Source organism: Triticum aestivum, chromosome 3B, assembly GCF_018294505.1.
Source record: "Triticum aestivum cultivar Chinese Spring chromosome 3B, IWGSC CS RefSeq v2.1, whole genome shotgun sequence".
Classification (NCBI taxonomy): Eukaryota; Viridiplantae; Streptophyta; class Magnoliopsida; order Poales; family Poaceae; genus Triticum; species Triticum aestivum.
Genome location: NC_057801.1, coordinates 581,642,113 through 581,660,625, shown reverse-complemented (window position 1 = coordinate 581,660,625; position 18,513 = coordinate 581,642,113). Strand labels below are relative to the sequence as shown.

The following is an 18,513-nucleotide window of genomic DNA, read 5'->3' as shown; positions in this document are numbered from 1 at the left end:
CATGTACCTTTGGAGACACTTGTAGTACTCCTTTATAATCACCCAGTTACGTTGTGACGTTTGGTAGTACCCAAAGTGTTCCTCCGGTAAATGGGAGTTGCATAATTCTCATAGTTATAGGAACATGTATAAGTCATGAAGAAAGCAATAGCAACATACTAAACGATCAAGTGCTAGGCTAACGGAATGGGTCATGTCAATCACATCATTATCCTAATGATGTGATCCCGTTAATCAAATGACAACTCTTTTGTCCATGGCTTGGAAACTTAACCATCTTTGATTCAACGAGCTAGTCAAGTAGAGGCATACTAGTGACACTATGTTTGTCTATGTATTCACACATGTATTATGTTTCCGGTTAATACAATTCTAGCATGAATAATAAACATTTATCATGAAATAAGGAAATAAATAATAACTTTATTATTGCCTCTAGGGCATATTTCCTTCAGTTTCCCACTTCCACTAGAGTCAATAATCTAGTTCACATCGCTATGTGATTTAACATCAATATTCACATCTGCCTGTGATTAATACCCATAGTTCACATCATCATGTGATCAACACCCAAAGGGTTTACTAGAGTCAATAATCTAGTTCACATCGCTATGTGATTAACACCCAAAAGAGTACTAAGGTATGATCATGTTTTGCTCGTGAGAGAAGCTTAGTCAACGGGTCTGTCATATTCAGAGCCGTATGTATTTCGCAAATATTCTATGTCCACAATGCTCTGCATGGAGCTACTCTAGCTAATTGCTCCCACTTTTAATATGTATCCAGATTGAGACTTAGAGTCATCTGGATTGGTGTAAAAGCTTGCATCGTTGTAACTTTTACGATGGGCTCTTTTATCACCTCCATAATCGAGAAACATCTCCTTAGTCCTCACTAAGGATATTCTTGACCCATGTCCAGTGATCTACTTATTAGATCAAAATTGTATTCCCTTGCCAAACCAGGGCAGAGTATACAATAGTTCTGGTTCACAGCATAGCATACTTTATAGAACCTATGACTGAGGCACAGGGAATGACTTTTCATTCTCTTTCTATTTTCTGCCATGGTCGGGTCTTGAGTCTTACTCAACTTCACACCTTGCAACACAGGCAATAACTCCTTCTTTGACTGTTCCATTTTGAACTATTTCAAAAATTTATCAAGGTATGTACTCACTGAAAAATCTTATCAAGCGTCTTGATCTATCTATATAATTCTTGATGCTCAATGTGTAAGCAGCTTCACCGAGGTCTTGCTTTGAAAAACTCTTATTCAAGTATCTTTTCATGCTATCCAGAATTTCCATATCATTTCCAATTAACAATATGTCATCCACATATAATATTAGAAATGCTACAGAGCTCCCACTCACTTTCTTGTAAATACAGGCTTCTTCAAAAATATGTATAAAACCATATGCTTTGATTAACTCATCAAAGCGTATATTCCAACTCTGAGATGCTTGCACCAGTCCATAGATGGATCGCTGGAGCTTGCACAATTTGTTAGCACCTTTAGGATTGACAAAACCTTCTGGTTGCATCATATGCAACTCTTCTTTTAATAAATCCATTAAGGAATGGAGTTTTGATATCCATTTGCCAGATTTCATAAAATGTGGTAATTGCTAACATGATTCGAACAGACTTATGCATCGCTACAGTTGAGAAAATCTCATTATAGTCAACATTTTGAACTTTGTCGAAAACCTTTTTGTGACAAGTCGAGCTTTGTAGATAGTAACACTACTATCAATGTCCGTCTTCCTCTTGAAGATCCATTTATTTTCTATGGCTTGCCGATCATCGGGCAAGTCCACCAAAGTCCACACTTTGTTCTCATATATGGATCCTATCTCAGATTTTATGGCCTCAAGCCATTTCGCGGAATCTGGGCTCATCATCGCTTCCTCATAGTTCGTAGGTTCATCATGGTCTAGTAACATGACTTCTAGAACACGATTACCGTACCACTCTGGTGCGGATCTTATTCTGGAAGACCTACGAGGTTTGGTAGTAACTTGATCTGAAGCTTCATGATCATCATCATTAGCTTCCTCACTAATTGGTGTAGGAATCACAAGAACTGATTTCTGTGATGAACTACTTTCCAATAAGGGAGCAGGTACAGTTACCTCATCAAGTTCTACTTTCCTCCCACTCACTTCTTTCGAGAGAAACTTCTTCTCTAGAAAGGATCCATCTTAGCAACGAATAACTTGCCTTCGGATCTGTGATAGAAGGTGTACCCAATAGTTACCTTTGGGTATTCTATGAAGACACACTTCTCCGATTTGGGTTCGAGCTTATCAGGTTGAAAACCTTTTACATATAAGCATCGCAACTCCAAGCTTTAAGAAATGACAGCTTAGATTTATTGCTAAACCATAGTTCATACAGTGTCGTCTCAACGGATTTAGATGGTGCCCTTTTAAACGTGAATGTAGTTGTCTCTAATGCACAACCCCAAAACGATAGTGGTAAAACCGATAAGAGACATCATAGATCGCACCATATCCAATAAAGTGCGGTTACGACGTTCGGACACACCATAACGTTGTGGTGTTCCAGGTGGCGTGAGCTGTGAAACTATCCCACATTGTTTTAATTGAAGACCAAACTCGTAAGTCAAATATTCGTCTCCGCGATCAGATCGTAGAAACTTTATTTTCTTGTTACGATGATTTTCCACTTCACTCTGAAATTCTTTGAACCTTTCAATTATTTCAGACTTATGTTTCATCAAGTAGATATACCCATATCTGCTCAAATCATTTTGTGAAGGTCAGAAAATAACGATACTTGCCACGAGCATCAACACTCATTGGATCACATACATCGGTATGTATTATTTCCAATAAGTCAGTAGCTTGTTCCATTGTTCCGGAGAACGGAGTTTTTAGTCATCTTGCCCAAAAGGCACGGTCGCAAGCATCAAATGATTCATAACCAAGTGATTCCGAAAATCCATCTTTATGGAGTTTCTTCATGCGCTTTACACCGATATGACCCAAACGGCAGTGCCACAAATAAGTTGCACTATCATTATTAAATTTTCATCTTTTGGCATCAATATTATGAATATGTGTATCACTACGATCGAGATCCAACAAACTATGTTCATTGGGTGTATGACCATCGATGGTTTTATTCATGTAAACAGAACAACAATTATTCTCTGACTTTAAATGAATAATCGTATTGCAATAAACATGATCAAATCATATTCATGCTCAACGCAAACACCAAATAACATTTATTTAGGTTCAACACTAATCCCGAAAGTATATGGAGTGTGCGATGATGATCATATCAATCTTGGAACCACTTCCAACACACATCGTCACATCACCCTCAACTAGTTTCTGTTTATTCTGTAACTCCTGTTTCGAGTTACTAATCTTAGCAACCGAACAAGTATCAAATACTCAGGGGTTACTATAAACACTAGTAAGGTACACATCAATAACATGTATATCAAATATACCCTTGTTCACTTTGTCATCCTTCTTATCCACCAAATATTCAAGGCATTTCCGCTTCTAGTGACCATTTCCTTTGTAGTATAATCACTCAGTTTCAGGCTTTGGTCCAGCTTTGGGCTTCTTCGCGGGACTGACAACTTGCTTGTCATTCTACTTGAAGTTCCCTTTCTTTCCCTTTGTCCTTTTCTTGAAACTAGTGGTCTTGTCAATCATCAAGACTTGATGCTCTTTCTTGATTTCTACCTTCGTTGATTTCAACATCACGAAGAGCTCGGAATCGTTTTCGTCATCCCTTGCATACTACAGTTCATCACAAAGTTCTACTAACTTGGTGATGGTGACTAGAGAATTCTGTCAATCACTATCTTATCTGGAAGATTAACTCCCACTTGATTCAAGCGATTGAAGTACTCAGACAATCTGAGCACATGCTCACTAGTTGAGCGATTCTCCTCCATCTTTTAGCAATAGAACTTGTTGGAGACTTCATATCTCTCAACTCGGGTATTTGCTTGAAATATTAACTTCAATTCCTGGAACATCTCATATGGTCCATGACGTTCAAAACATCTTTGAAGTCCCGATTCTAAGCCGTTAAGCATGGTGCACTAAACTATCAAGTAGTCATCATATTGAGCTAGCCAAACGTTCATAACGTCTATATCTGCTCCTGCAATAGGTATGTCACCTAGCGGTGCATCAAGGACATAATTCTTCTGTGCAGCAATGAGGATAAACCTCAGATCACGGACCAAGTCCGCATCATTGCTACTAACATTTTTAAACATAGTTTTCTCTAGGAACACATATAAAAACATAGGGAAGCAAAAACATAGGGAAGCAACAACACGAGCTATTGATCTATAACACAATTTGCAAAATATTACCAGGACTAAGTTCATGATAAATTCAAGTTCAATTAATCATATTACTTAAGAACTCCCACTTAGACAGACATCTCTCTAGTCATCTAAGTGATCACATGATCCAAATCAACTAAACCATAACCGATCATCACGTGAGATGGAGTAGTTTTCAATGGTGAACATCACTATGTTGATCATATCTACTATATGATTCACGCTCGACCTTTCACTCTCCGTGTTCCGAGGCCATATCTGCATATGCTAGGCTCGTCAAGTTTAACCTGAGTATTTTGCGTGTGCAAAACTGTCTTGCACCCGTTGTAGATGGACGTAGAGCTTATCACACCCGATCATCACGTGGTGTCTGGGCACGACGAACTTTGGCAACGGTGCATACTCAGGGAGAACACTTCTTAATAATTTTAGTGAGAGATCATCTTAAAATGCTACCGTCAATCAAAGCAAGATAAGATGCATAAAGGATAAACATCACATGCAATCAATATAAGTGATATGATATGGCCATCATCATCTTGTGCTTGTGATCTCCATCTCCGAAGCACCGTCGTGATCACCATTATCACCGGCGCGACACCTTGATCTTCATCGTAGCATCGTTGTCGTTTACGCCATCTATTGCTTCTACGACTATCGCTACCGCTTAATGATAAAGTAAAGCAATTACAGGGCGTTTGCATTTCATACAATAAAGCGACAACCATATGGCTCCTGCCAGTTGCCGATAACTTTGGTTACAAAACATGATCATCTCATACAATAAAATATAGCATCACGTCTTGACCATATCACATCACAACATGCCCTGCAAAAACAAGTTAGACGTCCTCTACTTTGTTGTTGCAAGTTTTACGTGGCTGCTACGGGCTTAGCAAGAACCGTTCTTACCTACGCATCAAAACCACAACGATAGTTCGTCAAGTTAGTGTTGTTTTAATCTTCGCAAGGACCGGGCGTAGCTACAGTCGATTCAGCTAAAGTGAGAGAGACAGACACCCGCCAGTCACCTTTAAGCAACGAGTGCTCGTAGCGGTGAAACTAGTCTCGCATAAGCGTACGCGTAATGTCGGTCCGGGCCGCTTCATCTCACAATACCACCGAACCAAAGTATGACATGCTGGTAAGCAGTATGACTTATATCGCCCACAACTAACTTGTGTTCTACTCGTGCATATGAAATCTACGCATAAAACCAGGCTCGAATGCCACTGTTAGGGAACGTAGTAATTTCAAAAAATTTCCTACCCACACGAAAGATCATGGTGATGACATAGCAACGAGAGGGGAGAGTGTTGTCCATGTACCCTCGTAGACCGTAAGTGGAAGCGTTATGACAACGCGGTTGATGTAGTCGTACGTCTTCATGATCCGACCGATCCAAGCACCGAACGTACGACACCTCCGAGTTCAGCACACGTTTAGCTCGATGACGATCCCCGGGCTCCGATCCAACAAAGCTTCGGGGATGAGTTCCGTCAGCACGACGGTGTGGTGACGATGATGATGTTCTACCGGCGCAGGGCTTCGCCTAAACTCCGCGACGATATGACCGAGGTGGAATATGGTGGAGGGGGGCACCGCACACGGCTAAGGAACGATCCGTAGATCAACTTGTGTTGTTTTGCCTAGAGGTGCCCCCCTGCCCCCGTATATAAAGGAGCAAGGGGGGAGGGGGCGGCCGGCCTAGGAGGGGCGCGCCAAGGGGAGTCCTACTCCCACCGGGAGTAGGACTCCCTCCTTCCTTGTTGGAGTAGGAGAAGGGGGGAAAGAGGGGGAGAAGAGGAAGGAAAGGGGGGCCGCACCCCTTGTCCAATTCGGACCAGAGGGGGGATGCGCGCCTCCTTCCTTTCGGCCTCTCTCCCCTATTCCCGTATGGCCCAATAAGGCCCATATACTCCCCGGCGAATTCCCGTAACTCTCCGGTACTCCGAAAAATACCCGAATCACTCGGAACCTTTCGAACTCCGAATATAGTCGTCCAATATATCGATCTTTACGTCTCGACCATTTCGAGACTCCTCGTCATGTCCCCGATCTCATCCGGGACTCCAAACTCCTTCGGTACATCAAAACTCATAAACTCATAATATAATTGTCATCGAAACCTTAAGCGTGCGGACCCTATGGGTTCGAGAACTATGTAGACATGACCTAGAACTATTCTCGGTCAATAACAAATAGCGGAACCTGGATGCCCATATTGGTTCCTACATATTCTACGAAGATCTTTATCGGTCAAACCGCATAATAACATACATTGTTCCCTTTGTCATCGGTATGTTACTTGCCCGAGATTCGATCATCGGTATCCAATACCTAGTTCAATCTCGTTACCAGCACGTCTCTTTACTCGTTACGTAATGCATCATCCCGTGACCAACTCATTTGGTCACATTGCTTGCAAGGCTTATAATGATGTGCATTACCGAGAGGGCCCAGAGATACCTCTCCGACAATCGGAGTGACAAAACCTAATCTCGAAATACGCCAACTCAACATGTACCTTCGGAGACACCTGTAGTACTCCTTTATAATCACCCAGTTACGTTGTGGCGTTTGGTAGTACCCAAAGTGTTCCTCCGGTAAACGGGAGTTGCATAATTCTCATAATTATAGGAACATGTATAAGTCATGAAGAAAGCAATAGCAACAAAATAAACGATCAAGTGCTAGGCTAACGGAATGGGTCATGTCAATCACATCATTCTCCTAATGATGTGATCTCGTTAATCAAATGACAACTCTTTTGTCCATGGCTAGGAAACTTAACCATCTTTGATTCAACGAGCTAGTCAAGGAGTGGCATACTAGTGACACTATGTTTGTCTATGTATTCACACATGTATTATGTTTCCGGTTAATACAATTCTAGCATGAATAATAAACATTTATCATGAAATAAGGAAATAAATAATAACTTTATTATTGCCTTTAGGGCATATTTCCTTCAGCTCATACGTCCGACTGTGGCATCCTTGTTATCTACTTTTGATATAAGCCCTTTATGTGATGTCGCCCAGACGTCCGACTGTGGCATTCTTGTTATTTACTTTTGATATAAGCCCTTTATGTGATGTCGCTCAGACATCCGACTATGGCATCCCTGTTATTTACTTTCATTATAAGCCCTTTTCGAGATGTCGCTCAGACGTCCGACTGTGGCACACACTATCCTACATATTTCAATACAAGCCCTTTATGCGGTTTCGCCCTGACGCCCTACTACGACATGTTAATTTATTGTTACCTTTTGAGGCGTCGCTTCAGACACCTGATCGGTCTTCAGTTATTTTATTGGGATTTCGGGAGGACTACCGCCTGACTTCCTTTTTATTTAACCTGTCGTGCAAAATTTATTATTTGAGTTTGCATTACTAAACTGCTCATGTGCATCATGTTTACATTTGTTATATCTTATGTCCAAACTGTCTTGCGAGTACATTTAAAGTACTCATCTGGCTTATTGATTTGGCCAGATGTTGATGAAGGCAATCTTATGGATGAAGAGTACGATAGCGAGTCCGACGCCTAGAGGAGTCCCAGTCAGTCCCGTGCGATCCTGGAATTGGTCACTTGTATCATATACGCTTCCGCTACCCGAATAAGATCATCGAGCCTCACTCCGACACTCGATGAGCTGTAAGATTTAGGAGTCATTTCACTCACGTCACTGTGACATATCCACCACCACTTTTATTACGAGTCAGTAGTCATGCCACCATACTCCATGTGTCATGTCCGCCTTTCTGTATAATATCGGTGTGCTTGTAATAAATTGTTGAGCAGCCTCAGCTCAACCTTGTATAATATTTAGTACTACTAGATTTCTGTATCAAGGATTTGTCTACTAGTAAGGAAGATTTTCCTATACTGGTCTTATGTAAGGATGGTTTCTCAATAAATGTTTTATTTGAAAACCGGTCCTGACATCGAGCAAGCAAATGACCTCATCCTCTCCGGCATCAAGCCCCGATTGGTCGAGCCACTGGAGCGTTCAACCGGCTACTGGATCGATGAGCTGCCGGCCGTCCTTTGGAGCCTGCATACCATTACAAACAAGTCAACCAGCTTCACTCCTTTCTTCCTTGTGTATGGTGCCGAGGCTGTCATCCCAACTGACATCGAGTTCGACTCACCTCGTGTCACCATGTACACAAAGGCGGAGGCGAAGGAAGCACGAGAAGACGGTGTCGATCTTCTGGAAGAGGGCCGGCTGTTAGCACTCAGTCGGTCCGCCATCTACCAGCAGAGCCTGCGTCGCTACCACAATAGGAATGTCAAGCCAAGATCCTTTCAAGAGGGAGACCTTGTGCTCCGGCTGATCTAGCGAACAGCCGGCCAGCACAAGCTCTCGGCCCCTTGGGAAGGCCCCTTCATCATTAGCAAGGCCTTGGGCAACGACTCCTACTATCTGATTGATGCACAGAAGCCCAGGGCGCGCAAGAGGGACGATGCCGACAAGGAATCAGAGCGCCCATGGAATGTGAATCTACTTCAAAGGTTTTACAGTTGATGCAGTTTGTACCATGCTATCTTTTGCATTAAGTACAAGACATCAGGTCCCCCGAGGAGCACTTGGGGACTAACCTCTTTTATCTATATAATAAGTTCTATGCCTATGAATGTGTTACTACATTTTTTCACCTTGCATCGGGTTCGACCAGTCGGCCCGGGGGCTTGCTGCCTTGTATTATGTTAGTGCTACCTTCAGCCAGACAAGTAGTGTGCCGGCATCTAAGCCCTCTCTTATCGCAAGCCGCAGCTTGCAGAGCGGCTGCCCGGCTAGCAAGAGTCAAAGGCAGGAAACGGTGCCCACATGAAAAATGGCTAAGGACCAACGCACTTACATAACATAAGCCTGCTTCCTGCCTTGCCGACCGGCTGCTGAGCAGCCGGCTGGTCGGCTGCTCACTTACCTTGCTACATTCTAAAAAGCCGAAGTACTTGTCCTCCCAAGTGGCTAAGCACTTGTCCCGGCCACAGTTTGCAGAGCGGCTGTCCGGCTGGCAAGGTGGCAGCCAAGGGAGGGCGACAAAGGAAAAAGGCAAAAAGGACCCAAAAGCAGGCAAAGTCGGAATCAAGCACAAACATAGCACATGCAAAATAATATTTACATAAAGCAAGGCTTTCAAGCCGGAATTGAACAGAGTTTGAATACACCCCCAGTGGGTGGAACTGCGCGAATTTAACAAGTATTGTTCAAAAGACTACTAGGTAGGAGAAAGCTAAAGATAAATTGGCCGCCTAGGACAAGGGAGCAGCAGGCAAGTTCGACAGGTTGGTGGAGTCGGCGGTGCCGATCGGTGGAGTGGCCAGCTGGCGAGTCTCGGCCATGTCGTCCCTAGCAGCAGTCGGCGCGCTTGCACATGGCTTGTTGCTTTAGGCACGGTCAAGTGGAGGCTGGTCGTCTGCTCCGTCCTCCGGCGCGACATCTTCACCATCCTCGCTCTCCTTGTCTTCACCCTTGTTGCTGGAGGCAATCTCCTCCGCCGAGTCCTCGCCATCTTCCGGGTTTAGCCCGAACAAGTCCGGCGGCAGCTCGACACCCTCTTCGTTCAGCTCAAGCACAAAGATGCCGGTGTCGGTGTAGTCCGCGATCGCCGCAGCATGATGAATAAGGGCAGGCCTAACCGCCACCAGCTCCTCGTGGGCCTCCTATCGGAATGTGGCCAACTGGGCTAGATGTAGCCCAGGGTACCACGCCCTCACGAACTCCAAGGCCCGCCTTGCGCCTGTCCGGGCTGAGGAGGCCTTCCACGCCTCGAAGCGGCTGGCTGCCACGTCCAGCCAATCGGCTGTCCGGCTGGGGGTGCGCAGAGCTTGGACGCCTGGCCAGAGGGCGGAGACCACCTGGGCTCTGACACGCTGCAGCCAGCGGAGCATCCGGTGAGCCGTCTGGAGATGAGCCTGGATGGCAAGGAGCTGCTCGTCGAGCGTCCGACGGGCGTTTGGCGTGATCTCTGCGCCAGCCTGCCTCCGCTCTTCGCGGCTGGCTTTGATGGCCTGGCTGGCGATGACGGTGTAGCCAGGGAAGTAATCTGCGCAAGATGAAAAAAAAGAAAGAGATAAGAAGTCGGAAGCCGGATCAGATAACAGGCAACATACGAAGGAAAGAAGAGGAAAGCAACTCACCGTCGACCATCTCCTCGATCTGGCCGTAGCCGTTGTTCAGCACCCTCTCCGCATCAGCCCGGTTCGCCGCCTGGGTCTCGTAATAGTCCTGGAGGGTGGCCTCACTGTACTTCACCGCCTGAAGGGCCGCCTTGTGAAGCTCCTACTGGTCAGCCAGCTTCTTGGCCAGAAGGTCGCGCTCCTGCGCCACCTTGCTGCACTCCTTCTCCTTGGCGTGCAGTGCGGTTTTGGCCTCGCCCAACTGTTGCTGCAAGGCAGCGTTGGCCTCTACAAAGACAGCAAAGAAGAATGATCGGTAAGCAAGAAAGAGAACGAGAAGTCGCCAGAAGAGATTCGGCATGACTGCTCAGCAGTCGGCCCGAATCTCGGGGACTACACCCAGCAGGTGTGCTGACGCACCCCCGGAAGAGAGAGAAGGCGAAGTGCTTACTCCGGCTCTCGGACAAGTCAGCCGTCTTCTGAGCCAGCTCCCGGACCTCTAAGTTGAAGGTGATCGCGTGGAGATTGTGATAATCCTACAACAAACACAAACATGAAAGAAAGCAAGTCAACACCCGAACCTACTTGAAAGTTCCAGGCCGCCTGCTTAGTAACTGGCCCGGAACTCGGGGACTACACCCAGTGGATGCGCTGACGCGCCCCACGGAAGAATAAAAAAATCAAAGACAAAGAGGCATACCCAGATGGCCATTCGCGACGCCAGGAACTCCTGGTTGTAGTGATGGAGGGCGGTGGCCTGAGCCTGGAGCCGAGCCCGGACGTCCTGTGCTGCCGCATTTAGCACGACCGTCCCACCTTCAGGCGTCCACTCCGACGAGCTGATGCTCGAGGCCTCCACCTCCAGGGCCGACGATCTTGCGCCCCCAGCCTCCTGCGACCGTGGTATCAAAGCCGCCTTCGCTGCGCGCCGACACGCCGAAGAGTAGACCGTGTGGTCTGCTCCTGCCGCCAGTTCGCCACCAGCCGGCGGCACCGATGGTGCGTCAGGCTGGCCGCCTTGATCTTTGATGGTCGACGCCGGCGGCTGCACGTCCGCTCCCAGGGCGATACCGTCGCCTCCCTCCCTCTCCGTGACCGGTTGCCTGCCGCTGACTCCTCCAGGCGACGCCGATACCTCAGGCGCGGGTGGCACAACGCGGAGTGGGATGACGAGCTGCAGGGCTTGGCCGCGTGCGGCCTCTTCCGCCTGCGCCTTAGCCGTGGCGTCAGCTTGCGCCTTGGTGGCCTTGTCCGCCTCATCCTGCGCTGTCTTGGCCGCCACCGCCTCCTGCCGCTCTGCCTCCTCCCACTCCTCGCGCGATTCCTGCGCATTGCGCTCCATTGCCGCCAGGAGCTTGGCGCACGGGTCCACTCGGCGGGTGTCGGCGGAGCCCTCCGCTGTCCTGACTACGGAGGCGGCGCCGAACCGCTCAAGAGAGAGCGGAGCCCTGATCAAGCAAAAACGAAAAGGAATTCCACGCTTGCAAGAAAAAGAAGAGGGGCGTGGGAGGAGTTAGCACTTATGCAGACACCGTTGGGGCTCCTTCACGGTCTTCCGAAAGCGGTTCTCCTTTGCCGCCGCCTCCTCCCGCTTGGTCACTGCCGCCGAGCCTCTGTGCATCTTCGGTCGGCTACCGTACTTCGACGGCGCGGCCCGGGGCTTCTCTGCGCCGCCCGGGGCAGCCGGCACGGCTGATGAGCTCACGCCCGCCCAGTCGATGGCCGGCTAGTGGTGCGACATGTTCTCGTCATCGTCTGGCCAGTTGTCAAGGCCGCCTCCACCTCTGAAGCCGCCTGCTCCGCCACCACCGCACGTGGCGTCGTCGTCCTCCAGGGAGGCCGCCCCCAAGTCGGGGTCGTCCACGTAACTCACCGCACAGTCGAGAAGGTATTCGTGGGTCTCCCCTGCAGCGCCGGTTGCCGACTGGATGATGGAGTTCTGCTTCATGGCCGACTAGTCAGATGGCAGATGAGAACCCGACAACTAAAAAGAAAGAAGAAGAAGTGAAGACTTACCGCAGGCGGCGGATGCACATGCAAATACGGCTCCTTGCCGAACTGCCACTCCTCCGCCGGGAGCTTGCAGTTTGAGATATGGTTCACCAGATGAGCCACCTCCGCATGTGGCATCTCCTTGGTGCTCATCCGGCACGGGTCCCAATTCCCGCTCATCTGGCAGATCATATGTGGACGGCCTTAAAGGGGGAGCACCCGGCGCACCATGAAGGCGGTCAGCAGGTCCGCCCCCGTGAGGCCTTCCATCCTTGTCATCACATTGAGCCGCTGGACAGCGGCAGCGGAGACGGGCGACAACGTCTTTGGTTGGTACGACCAGTTGGAGCGGGGTTCAGCTGGCGGGCTGGCTGCATAGGCCGACAGGTTGATGAAGTCGGCCGACGGATGGACGTTCTTGACATAGAAGTACGACTGCTGCCATAGCTTGACCGACTATGTCAAGCTCATGGCCGGGAAGGGGTTGTCAGCAGCCGGCCTCTGCACTGCGACGAAGGCGCCACACTGCGCCGCGACCCCCTTGGTGAAGGTGCCGAGCGTAGTGTGGAAGAACTCGCCCTAGAGCTCGAGGATGGGGAGGATGCCGAGGTAGCCTTCACAGAGGGTGACGAAGGAGGACAACAGCATCACCGTGTTTGGCGTGAGGTGGTGTGGCTGCAGTCCATAGAACTGGAGGAAGGAACCGAGGAAGCCGCTCGCCGGCAGGCCGAAGCCGCGTAGGCAGTGTGACCGGAAGATGACGCGCTTGCCTTCCTCTGGCGCCTGCGAGATCTCCCTCTCAGGCGCCAAGCAAACCTGCACAAAGTCCGCGCTGGGCAGCCACCTCTTCTGGCGGAGGAAGGTGATGTGATCTTCGTGGACATTGGACCTGTCCCACGCTCCGGAGCACACCATGAGTGCTTGGAGCTTGGCGGAGGTGAGGCGCGGTGGCGAGTGCGTGAACCCGCGGCGGAGCAGCAGCGCTGCCGTCTGACCAAAAACGGCAACGGTGAACTGTAGCGATAGCAGAGAGAGGAGGGAAGAAGATGGAGACGGAGGAGGAGGGCGCGCGTGCGTCTGCCGCTCCCCTCCTCCCTCTACTTATAGCCCAAGGCAGCGAAGCCAAGGGGGTAGGGGGTGGGGGTCGTGGGATTAACTATGCCCACGTCCCCACGACCTCGCGTTTATCGCGCCATAATGGCGCACATTAACCGCGCCCAGAATGCGAACCGTCCGCCTCGACCACAGCGGATCCGCGAGTGGGTCGAGGCACGGTAGTGGCGGGCCCCAGCCTGCGGTGACGTCCTGTCGCGTGCGTGGGCTGGCAGGCTGGCCTAGCCGGCTGGCGCCGCATGGCGCAAGCAGCGAGCGGCCGGCTCGACGCCCGGCGAGCGCGCCACATGGACCCCGCCTTCATGTTTTGAAATCATCAAGACGGCGAGCCTGCTCGTGGCCGACTCCTAGCTGTCTGCTCTTTAGAGTAGGAAGCCGCTGAGGCCTCTCGCCTTTCAAGACCGCGATGCCCCACTAGCTTCGGGGACTACTGTCGGAGTAAATAACCATGGGTAGCCTATCTGCTCCCCATGACGTTACAAAACATTGAGGCCGGTTGCGCCCCTCAAGCACCCAAGACAATGGGCCGCCTTCTTGTGGCCGGCTGGTCCAAGCGGCCGGCTGCGGGAAGGCGGCAAGGCCTAAAGAGCGGCCCCAGTGTGGGCCGACTCCTAGCAGGCGGCCACAAAAGTGGCCGACTCCTAGCAGGCGGCCCACCCTTGCACCCTCAAAGTTCGCACCCACATAACGGCGACGAGATAGGGCGTGGCTACAGTGCAGTCTGCCACCCCCGAATCCCGGAATGGGCGTTGCCATAGTGCAACGTACCGGGCGGCCATCCCTAGCCCGGCGCGACACTGTTGCCACGCTGACCATGACATCATCCTTTGCAGAGCTGCCATACTCCCACGACGGGCTGTCGATATGACCCACAGGCGGCGGGCCCTACCTATCAGTGAGATACTAGAAGGCGGCATGCCCAGACCAGTCGGCGTAGGAGGGAGGCCGGCTCCCGGCAGCCGGCCCTCCCCTTCCCTAGAAGTTTGTGCGCTATTAACCAGATAAGACGGGGTGTGGCAACAGTGAGCGCTCACCAGGCGGCGGCACTGTAGCCACGCTCTCCCCAACCATCGTCAGCAGGGGCAAGGCAACAGTAATCAGCAGCCTGTCGGCCGAGAGCCCGGCAACCGGCGGGACCCACCAGGCAGCAGGCCCCAGCAGTCGGCGGAGAAGCCGGAAACCATAGACACTGACGGCCTGGGCCTATGCCCAGCCGAATTACCATTGTACCCCTGGGGGGTAGGCCTATATAAACCCCCCAGGGCACCCATGCAAAGGGTTCAACCTCTTAGACCACATCCACCCACATAGAGAGAGGAGTAGAGCTAGCCTTGCCCTTCTTCCTCCTCTAGCCGAACAGCTCAAGGAGCAAGCTTGTAGCCTTTGTTGATTTAGTGATCATGCGGAGACCCCGCAGAGCAGGACTAGGGGCGTTATCTCCTAGGAGAGCCCCGAACGTGGGTAAGATGCATCGGCGTGCATGTTTACGCCTTATCCCGTTTCTAGGCACCGGCGATGTCTTACTAGCTCCCATAATGATTAGCCATCCTTTGGCATATGTCGCACCAATCACCCGACGGGTGAGGTGGTCCAAAGGTCTGAGCTTTGGGCGGCTCTGGTTGTCTGGTGGCGGCGGTTCCGTCGGGATTTGCTTGGCTGGCAATGTTTCCGTTCCCCTCATGGGTAGAGCCCACTGGTTGCGGCATGTTTGTCACAAGGCTGGCGGTGCGGCGCCTTCGATCCGGCGTTAGGGGATAGGGTTCCCCTTCCCAGCAATAGCAACACGACCCGACGGTGGGCTCCTGGTTCTCTTCTGCAACGGCCGATGGGCCTTGCTCCTCGATGTTCTGCGGTCTTCCTTGATGTCCTTGCTGGCATTTCTTCAACAGATGCTCCCGGTGGCTTTCCTGCAGCTTACTGGTGTCCTAAGTTGCGGCAGTATGGTGGATGTTGTGTTCTCATTGGCCATGGGGTTGAGCTCTGTGGTTGCTCCAGGTCTCGAGGTCGGCACCTCTTCTGCTCTAGGGTGAGCGCTTCTCAGGTCCGCTGGTTCGACACCTTTCGATCCAAGGCGAGAGGGAAGGGTCCCTCTGCGGCGCGAGAGGAGGAAGATGCTTCGGTCTCTTCATCCTGGGCGTCAGCCCAGTTCATGCCCACACTCTGTTTTAGTAGGTCCTCATCCTGCTTGCTGGTCGCTACCCTTGGTACCAGTTTGTTGCGTTCTTCGGCTAGTGCAAGCATTGGGCTTTGTTTTATTTTGTTTCGCGCTTGTGTGCTGCGTTGAGTTGTAAGCTTCCTAGAATGCTCCCTCGTATCGTTGGGAAAATGTGGTCTGTTGTGTGTCTGCAATTCCTGGCCGGTTGATGGCTTTGTTAATTCAAAACCGTGCTCTTCGCGAGCCTTCATTCTAAAAAAGAAGAGGTGTCGGTATCTGACCGAACGCCGCACCCACGAGGACTAAAAACCCCTGACCTAAACTAGTAGGAGCGGAGGCGCCAGGGTTTCCCTACCCGCCATAGGCCGCCGAAGCCTGTAGGGGAGAGTTTGCCTAGCTGCCAAGGGAAATGCGAGGAAACCCTTGGAGAAAAACATAATTTCAAGGTGATGTTTGGTTGACAAGTACATTACAGGACTAGGATCATACGGTGGAGAATGAAACTAATCAAAAGGTCAAGACCTTCGAATTCCAATGTGAGGCTACCAGAGCTTGCATGGACATACTTTAGCATTTAGTTCAGAAGTCAATCAGGTTGCACTTTTGGAACAGTCTGGTATTTTGTTTGTGCATACCTCAGCTATCCCGCAGGATTAAGGTGTTGTAATAAACGCAGGGCATGTTTGAACTGATCCAGATCACGAATCCTGGATTCCCAGTACTCAATGAGCCGTTCATACGCATAGGACCACGACCATTGTCCTGCCTATCGAAACTTCTTCTATCTCGGTTGTCAAAGAGATTATGTGAGCGCCCAGTTCATACAGACCATCAACGGCAGCCAAGCGGATTGATTTTCGACAGATCTTTTGTGGGAATGAGGACTCGACATGTATAGATGGATCATATTTCTTCAAGAAAGGATAAGATGACTCGAACAGATCTGACATGGTATGTGCCATTCAATGATGCATGCTACGCTCGTTGGAGAAAGTAAAATGCGAGAAGTAATCTTTTCCTGAAGAAAGACGATATATCGTATTAGAATTTCACTGACTCGGCACAAGCAAGAGTCTCCGCCCGGAAATACCTTCTTGCACGGAAGCTCGCAGGAGTGGCCCTAGAGATTCGCTCCCTAGCCCATTCACACACCAGGCCGCGGCCCAAGACCAGCTCAACCAGCAACCTGCCCCAAGATCTACCCAGCCGCGTGTTTCGCCAAAAACTAAACAAAAACGCGCCTCGTCGCGTGCCCTGAGCAGACCAGGCAATTCACTCTCGTGTTTCTCTGACGGAGGAAATTTGCTCGCCTTGTCCTCAATAAAAACAAGGAATTTAGTCGATTATTATATCGGAAAAAAAGTAATTCAGTGGCGTGCCTACGCAGCAGCACTGGGAGCGTACGACACCTTCGCCCGGCTTCTAGCTCCAGGAGCCCTGCCGGCGGAAGATGTTCGTCAGGATGAGATCCTCTGACCAGGTTCATGACCGGCACGCCACGTCGGACCCGGACTTCGCCTCCTCCCGTCCCTCTGACATCACGGGCTAGACGACCAACGCCTAATCCGCGCGTGCGAAGAATGAACCAGCGTCTCCAACTATAAATACACACAGCAGCCTATCTTCGTCACATTGCATCTTGTTTATCCATTCATTTCGATTTCTTGCCTGCGAGGGATCAGAAAAAGTTGAACGAGCTAGAGCTCGCTAGCGGCGGGCCGGCAGCCAGGAGAGAGGCAGTCGTCAGTCGGGAAGCTTATCTGATCTGATGGGGAACTGCGCGGCGTCGCGGCACGCCGGGGAGTCGTGGGCCGACGACGGCGACTGGGAGGAGGCGTCGTCCACGTCGGAAGACGACCGCCACCGACGCCACGACGGGTCGGAGGAGCACCTGTCGGAGGTGACGATCAGGATCACCAAGAGGCAGCTGCACGAGCTGATGGAGAGGAAGACGCCCGGCGGGCGGGGTAGCAGCACCCGGCAGCTGCTGGCAGACATCATGGACTCCGGGGAGGTGCACCACCATGACGTGCACCGGGAGGAGCACTGGAGGCCCGCGCTGCAGAGCATTCCGGAGGCCGTCGAGTCGTGACGAGACTTGGTGGTGGCTACGTACGTACTAGTACTTACGTACGCTGCACTGCCGAGCTCTCTGCGAAACAGATTAAAGTTGCCATTTCCCTCCTAGCCTCTTTTCTCTTTTCTCGTTCCCACGGTGTGTTTCCATGTCCTTGAATGGTTATCCATGACCATGCATGTACAAAGATTGGATTTGGATAGTTCGTTCACATTGTCACTGATGTAGTGCATAAGATGTACGTGTAGCGAAATACGTAACAAATTGTCACTGATGTACATACGATGTAGGTGTAGGGAAATAACTGTGAATACCCTATTTCGCATTCCATTTTCTGTGAATCGTCATTTTCTGTTAATTTTGTTTCATACTGTGAGATGTGAAGCTAGTGGTGTTTTTTGTGTGTAAAAGATCCAGATCTATTGTAAAAGTTCATAGGAAGTACAAAATTCCTCAAGCATAACAAAAATTGCATCGAGATCTTTAGAACACCAAACGGCCACTACCATCGCCAGAACGAGCCGCCGACGCGCCGCTGTCGTCACTCTCCCACCGGAGCCGGTTTCACCTTGTCGATGACAACTGGAATCTTCGTGCACATGCCCCAAGGACCATCACCATGTAGCCATAGTTTTCGCCGTTGAACCCTTGAATAGATCTAAAGCATCTAACACCAAATCTCGACATCGCGCAT

General features: G+C 50.1%; 1 protein-coding gene across 1 annotated transcript; it reads left to right on the top strand.

Moving 5' to 3' along the window:
* Positions 1 to 17,396: 17,396 nt before the first annotated feature.
* Positions 17,397 to 17,986, top strand: LOC123065793 (uncharacterized). Its single transcript, XM_044489007.1, has one exon. It carries the CDS (start codon positions 17,511 to 17,513, stop codon positions 17,832 to 17,834), a length of 324 nt encoding a protein of 107 aa, XP_044344942.1. The 5' UTR covers positions 17,397 to 17,510; the 3' UTR covers positions 17,835 to 17,986.
* The last annotated feature ends 527 nt before the right edge of the window (positions 17,987 to 18,513 follow it).

What these genes read in the sequence shown, in the direction of transcription:
- LOC123065793 (XM_044489007.1), top strand. Translation starts at nt 17,511, where the DNA reads ATGGGGAACTGCGCGGCGTCGCGGCACGCCGGGGAGTCGTGGGCCGAC.